Source organism: Entelurus aequoreus, linkage group LG03, assembly GCF_033978785.1.
Source record: "Entelurus aequoreus isolate RoL-2023_Sb linkage group LG03, RoL_Eaeq_v1.1, whole genome shotgun sequence".
Lineage (NCBI taxonomy): Eukaryota > Metazoa > Chordata > Actinopteri > Syngnathiformes > Syngnathidae > Entelurus > Entelurus aequoreus.
In genome coordinates, this window is record NC_084733.1 from 77,732,630 (window position 1) to 77,750,703 (window position 18,074).

The following is an 18,074-nucleotide window of genomic DNA, read 5'->3' on the forward strand; positions in this document are numbered from 1 at the left end:
CCGCCAAGCTCAAACCAATATTAAAATAGGGGTGCATTTTTGTTGAGTGTGCAAAGTGCTGAACAGACGCGTGGTGCATTGAATAAACCAACAAAGATATACTGATAAAAAATTATATTTAGGAACATAAAGTCTTTAGAAATGACAAAAATAGCTGTGTTAATTCTGTTTCTCCTGGTATCTTCTTTCAAGCCCCCTACGTTTTGGACTTGGGATCGCCCAGTGTCAAAGTTGACTGGTACTGCGCTGTCACGTCTTTGTTGCCTCTGGAGCTATTCTGATGTTCTGAGTAAAAGAGCTGCATGTATGGGAAAAGAACAACTTCCCCGCCGAGGAATCTGATTAAAACACACGCCGACAGGTATGTTATTTATATCTTAACGCTCGACTCTTCTTTTAATTATCAATTATCGTACTCAAGCGAAACCATTCATCCGTGCTAGCGTAGTTCTAGCTGCTAGCTCTGTGCTAACATTAGCTGTAGTTTTGTCCCTTCCACTGATTTTCACCAAATAAATACAATTTATGTCGACAAGCACTGAACTTACGTGGTTCTCAAGCTTCACATTTGATAGTAATCGATTATTTTACACATTGCAAGGTTCACATTGTGGTTCAACATTGTTAGCTTAGCTACTAGAATAATACTAGGGGCTTTAACTTTTAACAAGTGTCGATTTGTAGCAAGATATGTGCAGTTTTGTTTCATCATTATCTTAATTCATCATTTATTGCCTTTGTTTATTTGATAGTTTTTTTTATTTGAACATTTTATTGTTGCGCTCATGCACATGCGTTCCTTACGGTGGCAAATAGGCGCAAACGCGCAGCAACGTCCAAACAAACAAATGATCCAAAAAATAAAAAGACAGAACGATGCTCCGAATTGATACTGTTTGTAATTCATTAGATTCTGCACGTCCAGAAAAAAAACGCAAAAGAAAAACGCTGCCAATGCCAGTAAATCACAAAAAAAAGTGAGCAACGCTGCAAGGGTGCAGTATTTTCCAGTTGTAGTGTGAAACTCCTTTTTATTGAGTACAGTGTAAAAGTGAATAATATATAGGGATGATGTTTGATAAGAAATTATAGAGTTCGAGCCCATTATCAAATCCTCTTATCGAATCCAGATAGGTTGTTGTATATGGAAAAAAAAAAAAAACCCACAATATTTGGTTTAACAAAAGCTCACTTTTATTTTATAAGAAAAAAAATAAATAAATAAATATAACATGGATTGACATGACGTAGCTCAGTCATTAGACTGAGCTACTTAATTTCCTGTGATGTCCCACAGGACATTTCCTGTGGGACGGGATTTGTTCCCAGGGATTCGAATAAAGAACCAACTCTTTTTCTTTACTATAATGGCCTTGATAACGGGAACCTTTTGTCAAAAAGGGATTCGAGTCCATGGAATCGGTTCTTTTCTTATCAAACAACCGGGAGAACCGGTTTCGAACATCATCCATAGTAATATATGAATATAAATGTATATGATACACATACATAATTGCATAGTTGCATTTCATTAGTCTCTCTTTTACGTACGCTGTAAAAAAAATAAATTAGATTTTATGGTAAAAAGCTCAGTTGCTATAATTTTTTCTGTTTTAGTTACAGCATAACACTGTAAAATCTACAGTTCTTTTTATTGTGTATTACTGCTTATGAAAAAAACTGTACCGAAGTTGTTTTTAGGGTAAAAAACTAGCAGCTTAGTCGCCAGAATTTTACCGTAAAATCTGTCGTCGTTTTCACATTGTACAATTCGATGGATAACCTGCTTGGCACTCAGCAACAAAGGGTTGGAGTTGGGGGTTAAATCACCAAAATGATTCCCGGGCGCGGCTCCGCTGCTGCCCACTGCTCCCCAAGGGGATGGGACAAATGCAGAGGACAAATTTCACCACATCTAGTGTGTGTGTGACAATCATTGGTACTTTCATCTTTAATCTTAAAAAAAATAACTTGCTTTGAAATCATAAGTCAATTTATTTGTATTTTAACGAAATAAGACGAAAATGTAATGTTTTTTTTGCAATATTAGACAATATTTAAGATAAGCAATTGCATCTATTTTTTAATGTCAAAATGGGAAGAAAAAAATGCATTTAATAAGAAAAGATATGGTACTTTATTATATCCAGGCTTTTTCGGGCCACTTAAATGATGTGGCGGGCCCTGGTTTTGGATCGTTTCTGCGTTTGGACGTTGTTTGCAAAATTGTCGGCCACCCTAGTTCAGCTTCACGCAAACATTGACAACAATCTGAGCGTGTAATATGCATGTTGATTTATTTAACAAAACTAAAGGCTCAAAAGATGGACGATAGGCTGAATGGATCCTTGCCTGTTGGCTCCTCGGAGTATCTCCAGCAGTGGTGAGTTTCCACACGAGTGTACGGATGCTAACCTTCGAGTGTGAGGAACATTGAAAGCATGTGCACCACATACATTTTTTATTAATTTTTTATAATTTTTTCATGCTATGATTTAACTTTAACTGGCACTTTATCATTACCAGTACATGTTTTAACTTATGTGTCAATACGCCCTGCGCCATTTATCCCTGCCATGCCTCAGGATTCAGTCGACTCAGCAGTTCCAAGCTCTCCAAGCGCAGTATTCCGCCTTCAGCCATCAGTCTCCCTACCCGGAGGCACCAACGAGAGCAACAGCCACACCTGCCGTGGTTAACCCTCAGCCAATGATGGAGCAGCAGGAGCCGGCCGACCTGACCAAACGTAAACTTCTCCTTATTACCGAATTAATCTGTCGTCAGGCACGTTTCCATCAAGTGCATCTTATTTCAGCTCCCCAATTTATACATTTGACTTTCTTCTATACTTTTGTATTTAAAGGAAATCTCATTATGTTGTTCCTTTCTTTTTAATCGATCATAACTTATTTTCTTTTTGTGTTTAATTGTCCTTGCAGCCCCGGCCAAAAAGAGAGGCAGAGCAGCTCAACCCAAGGAACCACGCCCACCCAAACCACCAAAAGTCCCAAAGGCCCCCAAGCCCCTCAAACCCCCAAAGGCACCAAAGCCCCCAAAGGACCCCAACGCCCCGAAGCGCAAACCGGGCCCAAAGCCCAAGAAGAACGCCGAGGGTCAAGCTGACGGAAAGCAGGAGAAGATTGACGAGAGCTTCAAGAAGGTGAAGCGGAAAGTGGACCGTTTTAAAGGGATGTCTGAGGAGGAGGTGATGAAAAAAACCCTCCCGGATCTGCTGGAGCAAAATCTCGACTATGTCATCGTAAGCAGTCCTTACTGACATGTTTTAAAATCCGTGTCCAGCACCACAAAACCGTGTCCATTTTTTCCCGTAACAGATTGGCATCAATCCAGGGTTGATGGCCGCTTACATCGGACGCTGGTTTCCTGGTCCTGGAAATCATTTTTGTAAGTTCTATCAAATTAATTCTTCTCTACAAAAATGAAGTTACTATGTCGGTGTGTCGTGATCCGATATTGATATTGGATATCAATCCGATATCGTAAAAAAAAAAACAAGAATCGGATAATAATGGCTTGCAAAGTAAACACCAAAAGGGGCAGAGTGCTGCAGGTCCCCGGCCTGTTTTTACACTTTTTTTATGGGGAAGGGACCTGTAGGTGTCCCGGGGGTTCTGGAGCCCTCTGGTGGGCTTCTGCAGCAGCGGGACATATCCCCGGAAACAATTAATGGCCCCTACAGCCGGCAGATACCCAGCAAAGGAAACACCAAAAGGGGCCAAGTGTTAGGTGTCAAAACGGCCGAAAAAGGTCAAAATTCCCCCTGGGGAATGACTCCCAGGGGTCCCGGGGAGCCCAAACTGTGAAAAAAGCCAAAAAAAAAGGTCAGAATTCCCCACGGGAATGACTCAAAGGGGACCCAAAACAAAAATGTTGGAAAAAAGCAGAAAAATGTCATAATTCCCCCTGAGGAATGACTCGCAGGTAGGAGCCCAAAACAGGCCAAAATGTGAAAAAAGCTTAAAAAAAAAAGGTAAAAATTTCCCCCGGGAATGACTCAAATGGGACCCGGGTAGCCAGACCAAAATGTGAAGAAAAAAAAAGCCCAAAACAGGCCCGCATATGGAAAAAAAAAGTCGAAAAAGGTAAAAATTTGGAAAAAAAGCCGAAATACGTCAAAATTCCCCCTGGGGAATGACTCGCAGAGGCCTCTGGGAGCCCAAAACAGGCCAAAATGTGGGGGGGAAAAGCCTAAAACAGGCCAACGTGTTTTTAAATATAGTTTAGTCAAGGCAGAAGCGTATTAGCAAGTATCCAGTATCAAACGTGTCCGCCTCATGAGTAGGGATGGGCCTTTTTCAGGTCCTTTTTTGGCACCGACCGACTTCCAGCTGGTCCTAGACTAGACTTTGGCACTGTGAGCAAATTTAGCCAAACTACCTGAGATTATGTTGCAATTTTCAATGCCAATAAAGAAATTGACTCGAAAAAACGCTCCAAAGTAACTCATTTCCATAAATGCGCTAGCTTGATGCTAATATACACTGGCTTTGCTATTGACATACTACTTAATAACGTCAGTGATTTTAAATGGCGATTTCAACACCTCCAAATTTGTTAAGAAAAACTATAAATAAGATGCATGTTTCGATCAAACAGCTGGTGCATAATAAGTACAATAATTACATTATAAACACTTTTTAGAGCGCAACAAAAGACTAGATTCAGCACAGACTGAACTGACGAACCAACACATCATACACACTACTGCCATCTGATGTCTTGGACTTGCACTGCAAATGAGGCTCGGAATTGTGATAATAAAACACGATATAACTAGGGCTGCAACTAACGATTCATTTTATAATCGATTAATCTGTCGATTATTACTTCGATTAATAATCGGATAAAAGAGACAAACTACATTTCTATCCTATCCAGTATTTTGTTGAAAAAAAACAGCATACTGGCACCATACTTATTTTGATTATCGTTTCTCTGCTGTTTTTAAATGTTGCAGTTTATGAATAAAGGTTTATTTTTTTAAAAAATAAAAAATAATTTAAAAAAATAATAAAAAACTCTGTGCATACGCATAGCATAGATCCAACGAATCGATGACTAAATTAATCGGCAACTATTTTAATAATCGATTTTAATCGATTTAATCGATTAGTTGTTGCAGCCCTAGATATAACTAGACAGCAGTTATCATAATGAGCCCATTCCTAAATGTTGCTGTAAACAAATTATACTTTATTTTTATCAAAAATAATATTTATTAACACACAAAAGAACCAACAATTGGTACTGTTGACTTCCTGGTAATCGGTACCGTATCGGTTCAAATGTGAACGGTACCCGTCCCTAGTCATGAGCTTAACTTAATGAAATATTGTGGCCGCAATGTGTCGCCAATAAAATGACCACTCCACTTCAAACTAAAGACAGCATAAGTCCAGTTAATGATAAATAAGTTCAAACCAACCATTGTTTTTGTTTAACTAATTGCACTTGATCAAACCTTTTCCAATATTCCACACTACAAAATAATAAACGTATGTATGCATTTGCCAGAGAGCTCATTGACAGCCTTCTCTTGTTTTTCAGGGAAGTGTCTCTTCCTGTCGGGATTCACTGAAGAGCTGCTCAACCACATGCACGACACAGCTTTGCCGGGCAAGTACAAGATGGGCTTCACCAACATGGTTGCCAGGGCGACGCCGGGCAGCAAAGACCTCTCAACGTAAGCAGCGTCCCAACAATGTTTTTTTGTTCATTGAGCATTTTATTCCTTATTGCTTGAACAGTTTTTTGTTTTTTTTGTCCCTACAGCAAAGAGCTGCGCGAAGGAGGCACAATTCTAGTCGAGAAGCTAAAGAAATTCAAACCTCTCATCGCCGTCTTCAACGGCAAATGTAAGCAATGCCGATCTATGGGCGTACTGAAGAGGAGATTTATTCATGTTGTTGTTTTTTCCCGTCCTCACAGGCATATATGAAATGTTTTGTCGAGAACTATTTGGTAAGAAACCGAAGAAGCTTGATTTCGGTTTGCAGCCTCACAAGATCCCAGACTGCGAAGTGGTGAGCAAACGCCATCAATTTGACAAACACGCGTGTACATGCGCACAATATTTCTGTATCAACCATAATAAAAGTATATAATATAACATATAATAATATTATACAATATATACTCATTTAGGGCCTATATGACCACCAGGAAGCATTTAGGAGTGGTTGTCGTGTGACTATCACAGATAGGGATTAGTACCTTACTCGGTACTTTTATAGGCATTGACCCAATTCTGTCTGTACTACCGGTTATCGATTCGCGTAAAATCAAACGGTGCCATATTTCAATAGCTTTGGGGCACGTGACTTCACGTCCGGCTGCAGACTAAACACCAGTTCCCGTAAACAATCACTCAAGCAGCACTCTAACTGCACTTTGTGACTTCAATAATAAATATGGCAGTGCCATGTTGGCATTTTTTTTTCCATAACTTGAGTTTATTTATTTTGGAAAACCTTGTTACATTGTTTAATGCATCCAGCGGGGCATCACAACCAAATTAGGCATAATAATGTGTTAATTCCACGACTGTATATATCGGTTGATATCGGAATTGGTAATTAAAAGTTGGACAATATCGGAATATCGGATATCGGCAAAAAAGCCATTATCGGACATCTCTAGTAAAACACTTTGTAGGGCACAACACATTCAATCTGGAAAAAGCTACTTCCCGGTTAGACAGCATACCATAGCGAGCCTACTGCATTGCAAATGAAACTCAAATGGAATCAGAAAACCAGCACAGTTATCTTAATCAGATCATTTTTAAATGTTACATTAAAAATAAAGTTTTATTATCAGACAATTACAATTTGCTTATCAACACACAAAAAAGTACTGAAAATTTGTATCGATTCCCAGATACCGGGAATTGTTACAGTATCGGTTCAAATGTGAACAATAAACATCCCTAATTACGGGATATTTGTCCTCCTTCCCAAAAGCCCATTTTTGCTATTAAAGCAAATGTTAAAGCCTTTTATCAATGGCAATGCTTTATTAGTCTGTAAAATATGACAATTAAACTCTTCTTATTATATATCTCCAATTAATTCATAGTAAAAAAAAAGAAGGTAGGAATATGTTTGGGGTTGAGCCTTAAAGTAGGTATGTAGGGCCTGCTGCGCAACGGGTGTTGCCAGGACCGGCCTCGAAGACAGCGACAGGTGCATAGATGGCCCAGTGGGCCTTGTTATCTAATCACCTGTCGCCTTTATTAGCAGCAGCCGTGATGAGACAAGTAGTTGGAGTTGGAGGTGCTTTCTGAGCAGACGCAGGAGGGAAATTTAGTTTGCTGGAAAGCAAAAGACTTTGCACTATTCTATGAAAATAAAACAGTGTTATACCCGGAATTCCTGGCTCTTCTGGCAGTGTGTGGTGGTCTGAAGAACCCACTAGAGGGCAACCTCTACAGTAACATTTAAAAAATATCTGATTATAATAACAGTGCTGTCCAGTTGTTACATTATATCTTGTTTTCTGATTACCTTTATAATTTGCTATACCGTTGCACTAGATGGCAGTAATGTATAGGCTATGTATGGTATGTTGTCTAACTACAAAGTAGCTTTTTCCATGAAGCTGAAATGTTATGTTGCGCTCTACAAAGTGTTTGTACTATAAGTATTGTGCTTATTACACACCAGTTGTTTGATTGTAACATTCATCTGAGTTGTAGGTTTCATTACCAAATTTGGAGGTGTTGAAATCGCCATGTAAAATTGCTAATGCTAATAGTAGCCTGTCTACGGTAAATCCAATGTAATTTGGCATCAAGCTGGCGCATATAGGAAGAGTGGAGCCTTACTTTACATTTGAGCGTTTTTCAGGCATACCGTATTTTTCGGATTATAAATCGCTCTGGAGTATAAATCGCACGGGCCGAAAATGCATAATAAAGAAGGGAAAAACATGTATAAGTCGCACTGGAGTATAAGGCGCATTTTTTGGGGAAATTTATTTGATAAAATCCAACACCAAGAATCGACATTTGAAAGGCAATTTAAAATAAATAAAGATAAGTGAACAACAGGCTGCATAAGTGTACGTAATATGACGCATAAATAACCAACTGAGAACGTGCCTGGTATGTTAACGTAACATATTATGGTAAGAGTCATTCAAATAACTATAACACATAGAACATGCTATACGTTTACCAAACAATCTGTCACTCCCGATCGCTAAATCCGATGAAATCTTCCTCCCCGGTGTCGCCTCTGGTATGTCCTTTCTTTCTGCTGCTTGATTGCCGTTCTCTGCTGCATATTTCACTACGTCCAGCTTGAAATCTGCAGTATATGATTTCCTTTCCGGTGCCATTTTTGTTCAGCCCTTCTCAGTTTTTATAAGTTACCGCCAATGTTGAAATGATCCATTTTCCTAGGTACGGACGTAGTAGCATGTAGCACATACTTGCCAACCTTGAGACCTCCGATACCGGGAGGTGGGGGTGGGGGCGGGGGCGGGGCGTGGTTAATAGGGGAGTATATTTCCAGCTAGAATTAACCAACTCAAGTATTTCATATATATATATATATATGTATGAAATACTTAACTTTCAGTGAATTCTAGATATATATATATATGTATATATATATATTTATTTTATTATACATATAAATAAAATAAATACTTGAATTTCATTGTTCCGGAGGCTATCCAGTAGATGGCAGTATTGTCCTGTTTAACTTCTCCGTTCATGAATGAGTATATCATTTCGGCCACCATGTTCAATGGAGAAGTCTTTTTCTACAAAATGTACAGGCATACCCCTTCCCCTTCGAACTGTCCTGGATGAACTGAAATTCTTGTTTCCATTCGTTTTGGAACTTGTAAGCGTATTTCTTCATCTTGCTCGTCGACGGCGTCGCCATGTCTGTAACTTCCTCGTTCTTCTGCTTCGTCTCCTTGTGTGCGCAGTTGTGCACTCTACTCTCTAAAAGCCGTAGATGTTAAGTCATTGGGCAGGCAAGCTGTTTATATTGTGGGAAAGCGGACGTGAGAACAGGATGTCCCCACTCAGGTCCGCATTGAGCTGGAGGGGGCGTGGCCTCCAGCTCCGGCTGAATACCGGGAGTTTGTCGGGAGAAAATTTCTGCCGGGCGGTTATCAGGAGAGGCGCTGAATACCGGGAGTCTCCCGGTAAAACCGGGAGGGTTGGCAAGTATGATGTAGCATCTTTTTTTTCACAATACACCGCCATCATGACCCACAATGCACTTGTACTATGACCCGCCCCTGCATAATTTCTATTGGTTGACGTGTGTGTGACGATTGCTGACATTTGCTTCGTCTCTTCCGTGAATTAGATAAATAATATTATTTGATATTTTACGGTAATGTGTTTAATAATTTCACACATAAATCGCTCCGGAGTATATGTCGCACCCCCGGCCAAACTATGAAAAAAACTGCGATTTATAATCCCAAAAATACGGTACTGATCGTTTACATGAGCCGCTGTTTAGTCTGCAAGTCTTAAATCGGACGTTACGTCACATGCAACAAAAGTATCGGAATACGGCTCCCTTTGATTTTACGTGACTCTATACCCGGCAGTACTGACGGAATTCGGTCGGTGCCTATAAAAGCACAGAATTTTTCAAAGCAAAATACCACAAATATTTTCTTCTTCCCTGAATATAATACTGTGTGCACGCAAACGTGGTCCATGACAAGTTGAACCCATTTCAATGAAACCACAACCAAGCAGTGGTGAAACGTCCCTCTTGCTCTCAGGCTCTCTACCTGATGCCTTCATCCAGCGCTCGCTGTGCGCAGTTCCCGCGCGCTCAGGACAAAGTGCACTTCTACATCAAGCTGAGGGAGCTCCGAGACCAGCTGCGGGGTGCGGCCAAGCCCAGGGAGATCGAGGAGGTCCACTACTCCTTTGACCTGAGTCTGGCCAAGGGTATGAATGATGATGATGATGATGATGAAGATGCTGTGTTTACTTGACACTTCCCTGTGTGTTCACAGAGGACGCCAAGAGGCTCGCCATCAAGGAGGAGCAGTACGATCCAGGCTACGAGGACGCCTACGGCGGAGCGTACGCGCAGCCCGGAGCTGAAGGAGGCCAAAGTCAGGCCAACGGTCACTGTACCTTCTCCCCTAGTGAAAGCACAGGTGAGCACACACGCACCTGAACACAGATGGTCAAGGTTCAGATCTTTTGGCAATAAAGGAGCAATATTTGTGTGTCCCGGCAGACCGAGCACAGGAGGCGAGCACGTCGCAGACCCCAGAAGGTCAACTCCCCGACGGACAGTGGATGTCGCAGTCTTTTGCCGACGAGATTCCAGACATCAGCGGAGGAGCGAAAGACGGCGCCGCGTGAGGAAGAAAAGACGTTAGTGAGGCCCCGCTGCCGTCCTCCCGTCTGGATAACCGTTAGCGGACATGTCCGCGCTTAGATAGACTTTGTAGGCGTCTTGCAGAATCTTCTTTCTGCCTCCTTTTAGATATTTCTTTGATCTTCACAGCGACGGCTGTGGTTTTTACCGACATCCAATCAGGGACGGGGACTTTTTCCCACTGTCCTTTTTTTAAACAGGGACTCAGTCTTGTACTTTACACTCCTGACCAGCGGGGGGCAGCGTATTACTTGAAACAGGCTAACATCCGTGTTTCAATTTTGCACTCTTCCATACGCAGACGTAGTCTTTTCAGCGCACCCAAGTTGGCGAGCGCGCCGCGGCGGACCCGAACCGCCCCCTAATCGCCACCTTCTTGGCGACGTAGCGGAAGGGGAGGGGCTACCTCAAGTGGTTGCAGTTCATCTTAAAAAAGGAGAGAAGGAGAGGTCACAGATAAATATTGCAATTGCCATTTATGGACAGCACAACACAAAATTGGCACACTCAGAAATGTAAGTACACAGTATTCGCAGTATACTTAAAAAAAAGAGTAATGATGGAAGTACTCCATTTGAGACAGGACGACACTGTCGAAACTGGCACACTGCAAAATTAAGACATTCGTATCTAAATTATACTTCGATATGTGTACTAATGGAAGTACTCCATTTGAAACGGCACTACTTTATCAAAATTGGCGCACTCAGAAACTTAGGTTCACAGTACATTATATTTACATATTGATGGAAGTACTTCATTTCAGACGGCACCGTATTGTCAAAATTGGTGCACTTAGAAACTAAGTGCACAGTATCCACAGTATACTAAAATAAGTGTCCTGATGGAAGTACTCCATTTGAGACAATACAACACTGTCAAAACTGGCGCATTCCGAAACTAAGTACACAGTATCTAAAGTACACTTAGGTACTGACGGAAGTACTTATTTTCAGACGGCACTACATTGTTAAAATTGGTGCACTCAGAAACTCAAGCACACATTATCTACATTATACTTAAATGTCCTGTCCATGTGAGACAGTAAGTACACAGTATCTACAGTATACTTAAATAAGTTTCCTGATGGAAGTACTCCATTTGAGACAGTACGGGACTGTCAAAACTGGCACACTCTGAAACTAAGTACATCGTATCTATAGTACACTTAGGTACTTATGAAAGTACTTCATTTTAGACGCCACTACATTGTTAAAATTGGCGCACTCAGAAACTCAAGTACACATTATCTACAGCATACTTAAGTGTCCCATCCATTTGAGACAGCAGTAAAATTGGCACATTCAGAAACTACAGTAAGTACACTTAAATAAGTGTCCTAATGGAAGTACTTCATTTGAGATGGCACTACATTGTCAAAACTGGCGCACTCAAAAACTAAGTACACAGTATCTAAAGTATACTTAAATAAGTGTCCTGATTTGAAATACTCTATTTGAGACAGCTCAATGTGTCAAAAAGAGCGCACTCAGAAACTAAGTAGACATTATATACAGTATACTTAAGTATGTGTACTAATGGAAGTACTCAATTAGAGACAGCACTACATTGTCAAAATGTAGATTTTGGATTGTATGGCCTTGGATCTGAGTGTTTTTCAGAGGTCCTTTTGAAGACGCTGTCACATTCACAAACTCTGACCAGTCTTTTAAAAACCTGCGTTGCCATGAACTCACCACCAGATCTCCCCTGGTCTCAAACGCATCATCACTGACTCCTCTGTTAAATGACCTCAGCAGCCTTTCATCATGAATTTATTCTTTTAGGCAATTTTAGGATTGTTTCGATGTCGCTGGAAATGACACACACGGAATTTGATGATGTTTGTGTATTAAAATGTCCTGATGGTGCTTTTTTTCTACATGGTTGATGTTCATTTGTCCCTTAGCCGTGTTGTTTTTTTAATCAACAAAATGAAGCACACACCTTGTTGTCGTCGTCGTGATCGCCGCTGCCCAATCAGATTGTTGGTGGTCATCAGCAGGCTGCCAATCACAGCACAGTTACTGCAACTTTTTTATTTATTTACGTACAATATTTTTTAACATCAAATACTCAACTAGAATACCAAGAACCATTCCTGCTTTTATCTGTTTTAATGTATGGATTAAATATCCAGACTCTTTCCTGGTACTTTCCTACTGTAGTGCATTGATAAATGCCAGAAATCATTCACTGTATTTCATCTATTTTAGTGTTTATATAAACACCAGCATTTTGTTATGGCGTAAACATAGAATAAATACCAGGACAAATTCCTGGTATTCATCTGTACACTAAAATAGTTCAAATGCCAGAAATGTTTCCTGGTGTTTAATCTATTTAATTGTTGCAATAAATACCAGAAAGATTCCTGCTTTTTATCTATATACTAAAATAGATGAAATAGGTAGTCTATTTTAGTGCATAGATAAATACCAGGAACCTTTCAGGGTATCCTATTTCTGTATGTGTGTGTGTATATATATTAATAATATATACACACCAGGAACCTTTCCTGGTATTTTATTTCAGGGCATATAATACCAGCAATATTTCCTGGTGTTTTATCTATAGATTAAATACCAGAACCTTTCCTGGTATCCTATTTTAGTGTATCGATAGATTAAATACCAGGAACCTTTCTTGTTATCCTATTTTACTATATAGATGTATTACATACCAGGAAACTTTCCTGGTATTCTATTTTAGGGCATATCATAGCAGCAATATTTCCTGGTGTTTTATCTATTTTAAATTATACAAAGATTACTTACAAGGAACCTTTCCTGGTATCCTATTTTAGTGTGTGTGTGTGTACCAGGAACCTTTCCTGCTAGTTATTCTATTTAAATTCATAGATTAAATACCAGGATCCTTTCCTGGTATTCTATTTTAGGGTATATAATACCAGCAACATTTCCTTGTGTTTGATCTATTTTAGCGTATGGATAGATTAAATACCAGGAACCTTACCTCGTATCCTATTTTAGTGTATCGATAGATTAAATACCAGGAACCTTTCCTAGTATCCTATTTTAGTGTATCGATAGATTAAATACCAGGAACCTTTCCTGGTATCCTATTTTAGTGTATCGATAGATTAAATACCAGGAACCTTTCCTAGTATCCTATTTTAGTGTATCGATAGATTAAATACCAGGAACCTTTCCTAGTATCCTATTTTAGTGTATCGATAGATTAAATACCAGGAACCTTTCCTGGTATCCTATTTTAGTGTATCGATAGATTAAATACCAGGAACCTTTCTTGTTATCCTATTTTACTATATAGATGTATTACATACCAGGAAACTTTCTTGGTATTCTATTTTAGAGCATATCATAGCAGCAATACTTCCTGGTGTTTTATCTATTTTAAATTATACAAAGATTACTTACAGGGAACCTTTCCTGGTATCCTATTTTAGTGTGTGTGTGTGTGTGTGTGTGTGTGTGTGTGTGTACCAGGAACCTTTCCTGCTAGTTATTCTATTTAAATTAATAGATTAAATACCAGGATCCTTTCCTGGTATTCTATTTTAGGGCATATAATACCAGCAACATTTCCTTGTGTTTAATCTATTTTAGCATATGGATAGATTAAATACCAGGAACCTTTCCTGGTATCCTATTTTAGTCTATAGATATATACCAGGAATCTTTTCTGCCAGTTAATCTATTGAAATTCATAGATAGATTAAATACCAGGAAACTTTCCTGGTATTGTATTTTAGGGCATATAATGCCAGCAATATTTCCTGGTGTTTTATCTATTTTACTGTATAGATGTATTACATACCAGGAGCCTTTCCTGGTATCCTATTTTAGTGTATAGATATATACCAGGATTCTGTCCTGCCAGTTAATCTATTTAAATTCATAGATACATTAAATACCAGTAACCTTTCCTGGTTTTTTATTTTAGTGTATAGATATACACCAGAAATATTCCCTGGTGTTTGAATCTAGTTTAGTTTATATGTAAAAAAAAAAAATACCAGCAATCTTTCCTGGTAATCTATTTTAGTGCATACTGTAGATACAACAGAAATCATATCCTACCATATAGAAGACGATTAAATACTTACAACCTTCTTTGGTTATCTATTTTAGTAAATAAATAAATACCAGAAATCTTTCCTGGCATTTAATCATTTTCATTGCATTGATAAATTCTAGAAATCTTTGTTGGTGTTTAAAACATTTTAAGCACATACAAAGACTAAGTACCAATACTAGAAACCTTTCCTGGTCTTCTATTTCAGTGCATGGATAAGGACCAGGAATATTTTCCTGATGCTGAATCTATTTGAGTATATATTAAATACTTGGAACCTTTTCTGGTAATCTGTTTTAGTGCACAAATTAGTGGCAGAATCCTGGTGTTTAATCTGTTTTAGTGTATAGGTAAATTAAGTACCAGGAATCTTTCCAGATAATGTTATTTTATAGAATTATCAATTATTGCTTGGTGTTTAATGCTTTTTTAAAAAGTGTACAGTTAGATGAAATACGAGAAATTATTACTAGTATTCTATTTTAGTGCAGAATAAGGACCAGTAATGTTTTTCTGGTGTTGAATCTATTTGAGTGTGTATATATATATATATATATATATATATATATATATATATATATATATATATAATGTATTGTTTTTTAATATTTTTTATTTATCTTTTGTTTTATTTAAAAAATATATATATTGTATTTAATTTTTTAAAAAATATATATATTTTTTTAAATAAATAAATTGTTCTTTTCATAATTTTTTTTTTTTTTACATATTTATTTTGGTTTTATTTTATTTTTATCACTTTTTATTATTAATATTACTATATTTTTTTGTTGTTTTTATTTATCTATTCATTTATCTATTTTTTTTCTTTGTTTAGATAGATGAAATACTAGGAACATTTCCTGGTAATCTATTTCATTGCACAAATTAATACCAGACCTATTTCTGGTCAGGTTGTTAAATTAGTTTTAGTGTATAAATAAAGGAAATGCCTGGAACCTTTCCGGGTAATAGCTGTTATTTCATAGATACAGTATATAACAGAGATCTTTCTTGGTGTTTTACAACTTTTTTTGTTGCTATAGATAGATGAATTACCAGGATTTCTTCCTGGTCGCCTGATCTCTGAACACTTCACCTTTTGATGAGGAAGAAGATCAACTCTGCAGCCAACACGAGTGGAGTCAGCAGACAGAACAAAATTCTGAGTTGCCAAGATGGACCGGCGCCAACGTGACCCGCCTCTCTCCACCCTGCACACATGGCTGGTAACACACCGACATTTTTAGAACACTTTCCAGTCAAGCAAAAGAAAACAAACACACATTTTACTGTTTGACCTAAAATCACCAGAAAACGTCAAATCCAAATGTCATTTGGTAAATGTCATATAAAAAGTCAATTAGTGAATGACAGGGCGCTTTATATGAAATTGTACCACAAACGGATTCCTAGCCTCTTCCTGCTCCATCACTGATAATAATATCATTGCAAATTTCACTGGACGTTTCATTATGTCTCCTGTGGCGTTAGGGCTGTTCCTGTCCGCAGAAACACTGCATTCGAAAACAAAGTGAATTTATGTTTTGAATGTTGTTATTTTGCACCAAAAGGGATCCAATGTCACGGGCTTAGACGTTAATTGTGCAGTGATTTCTCCAGATTCTCTAAACCTTTTGACGATATTACAGACCGTAGATGGTGAAATCCATAAATTCCTTGCAATAGCTGGTTGAGAATTGTTCTTCTAAAACTGGTGAAAGATTTGCTCATGCATTTGTTGACAAAGTGGTGTCCCTCACCCCATCCTTGTTTGTGAATGACTGAGCATTTCACGGAATCTACTTTTATACCCAATCATGGCACCCACCTGTTCCCAATTTGCCTGTTAACCTGTGGGATGTTCCAAATAAGTGTTTGATGCGCATTCCTCAACTTTTTTGCCACTTGTGACAACTTTTTTGAAAATTGTTGCAGGCATCAAATTCCAAATGAGCTAATATTTGCAAAAAATTTAGTTTTCCAGTTCGAACATTAAGTATCTTGCCTTTGCAGTCTATTCAATTGAATATAAGTTGAAAATAACTTGCAAATCATTGTATTCTGTTTTTATTTACCATTTACACAACAGGCCAACTTCACTGGTTTTGGGTTTTGTAATATAATATTTATTCCATCCGTCCATCCATTTTCTACCGGGGGCGCTGGAGCCTATCTCAGCTAAAATCGGGCGGAAGGCGGGTTACACCCTGGACAAGTCTCCACCTCATCGCAGGGCCTATTATATTTATTAATAATTTTTATGACGAGGATCTAGGCAGTTACAATTGGCTCTACTCGTGCACAGCAATTAATGCATTCGTCCAGTTTTGGTTTACCTTAATAGAGCAAACATCTAACATCAATGAAGCACAACAATAACATCAATAAAGTGTCAGCTGTGTAGGACATTCTAAAGCCATGATGGCAGTGTTGGCTTTCCTTGCCCTCTGCAACCAAAGGGCCGCTAAACACCGAAACATGCAAGGTTCTGGACTTCAGAGAGTTGAATAAAAACACAAAGTGAGTGACCTTTCTTGGAGCTGAGTGGAATGTCCTCCTGTAGTCCCTCAGCCGACTTTAAACTGTCCCCCTCGTCCTGCCAGGAAGATGGTCCGAGCAGATCTGGAAGACAAAGACCATGCTGAGGACGTGTCCTCCTCGAGACAGTTGTCCACACTTTCCAGGCTGACCTCCTTGTCGGAGGAACCGGAGGGCGTCCGCGTAGCCGCCGTGAAAGACGTCCGCCAGCTCCTGTCCGTAAACATTAGTTCATGTGCCCAGTGTCCCCGCTGAAAGGCTCCCAGAGCGAGACCCACCTCGAGCGCGGGGGGCAGGAAGGACGTGCAGATGCGGTGCACGTTGCCCGTGGTCACATGGATGCTGAGGTTGGCGTAGTGCACGGACACGCAGGTGAAGGCGCCGTCTTTGGGACAGATGTCGCTCTCGCTGCAGAAGGGCGCCAAAGTGATGGTGTTGCGCTGCTCGAACAGCGGCATGTTGTTGCTCAGGGCGCCGTCCATGAAAAGCTGACACGCATCAAAGATACACATAAATATACTATATATATATTTATATATATACAAAAGTATATATATACGTATCTATCTATATACTGTAGATATTGTATGTATGTATGTATATATATATATATTTGTATCCATCCAGGTATTGGACAATATATATACACTTATATATATATTGTATGTATATATATATATATATACACTACCGTTCAAAAGTTTGGGGTCACCCAAACAATTTTGTGGAATAGCCTTCATTTCTAAGAACAAGAATAGACTGTCGAGTTTCAGATGAATGTTTTCTTTTTCTGGCCATTTTGAGCGTTTAATTGACCCCACAAATGTGATGCTCCAGAAACTCAATCTGCTCAAAGGAAGGTCAGTTTTGTAGCTTCTGTAACGAGCTAAACTGTTTTCAGATGTGTGAACATGATTGCACAAGGGTTTTCTAATCATCAATTAGCCTTCTGAGCCAATGAGCAAACATATTGTACCATTAGAACACTGGAGTGATAGTTGCTGGAAATGGGCCTCTATACACCTATGTAGATATTGCACCAAAAACCAGACATTTGCAGCTAGAATAGTCATTTACCAC

At 39.0% G+C, this 18,074-nt stretch overlaps 2 protein-coding genes across 5 annotated transcripts in view; one reads left to right on the forward strand and one right to left on the reverse strand.

Moving 5' to 3' along the window:
* Positions 1–226: 226 nt before the first annotated feature.
* LOC133646895 (G/T mismatch-specific thymine DNA glycosylase-like) lies at positions 227–12,286 on the forward strand. 3 transcript variants are annotated; one of them, XM_062042797.1, is made up of 11 exons: positions 227–361; positions 2,316–2,383; positions 2,586–2,746; positions 2,940–3,259; positions 3,336–3,405; positions 5,569–5,704; positions 5,794–5,876; positions 5,950–6,044; positions 9,781–9,952; positions 10,021–10,167; positions 10,251–12,286. In XM_062042797.1, the coding sequence occupies exons 2-11, from the start codon at positions 2,325–2,327 to the stop codon at positions 10,376–10,378; spliced, it is 1,371 nt and encodes a 456-aa protein (XP_061898781.1). In that variant the 5' UTR covers positions 227–361; positions 2,316–2,324; the 3' UTR covers positions 10,379–12,286. The 3 variants fall into 3 exon arrangements, with proteins under 3 accessions (XP_061898781.1, XP_061898782.1, XP_061898780.1); XM_062042798.1 differs by lacking the exon at positions 2,316–2,383 and having other exon boundaries at positions 231–361; XM_062042796.1 differs by having other exon boundaries at positions 238–2,383.
* LOC133646896 (patatin-like phospholipase domain-containing protein 2) overlaps positions 8,657–18,074 on the reverse strand; it is a 16,047-nt gene continuing 6,629 nt past the window's right edge. Inside the window, exons 4-9 of one of the 2 annotated variants that reach the window (XM_062042799.1) lie at positions 17,273–17,482; positions 17,147–17,207; positions 16,986–17,078; positions 15,553–15,679; positions 12,342–12,400; positions 8,657–10,820 (exon numbers count right to left, since the gene is read on the reverse strand). In XM_062042799.1, the coding sequence (XP_061898783.1) occupies positions 10,756–10,820; positions 12,342–12,400; positions 15,553–15,679; positions 16,986–17,078; positions 17,147–17,207; positions 17,273–17,482 (615 nt within the window). In that variant the 3' untranslated portion in view covers positions 8,657–10,755. Of the gene's footprint in view, positions 10,821–12,341; positions 12,401–15,512; positions 15,680–16,985; positions 17,079–17,146; positions 17,208–17,272; positions 17,483–18,074 lie in introns of both variants that reach the window. The other variant, XR_009825378.1, reaches the window with a different exon arrangement.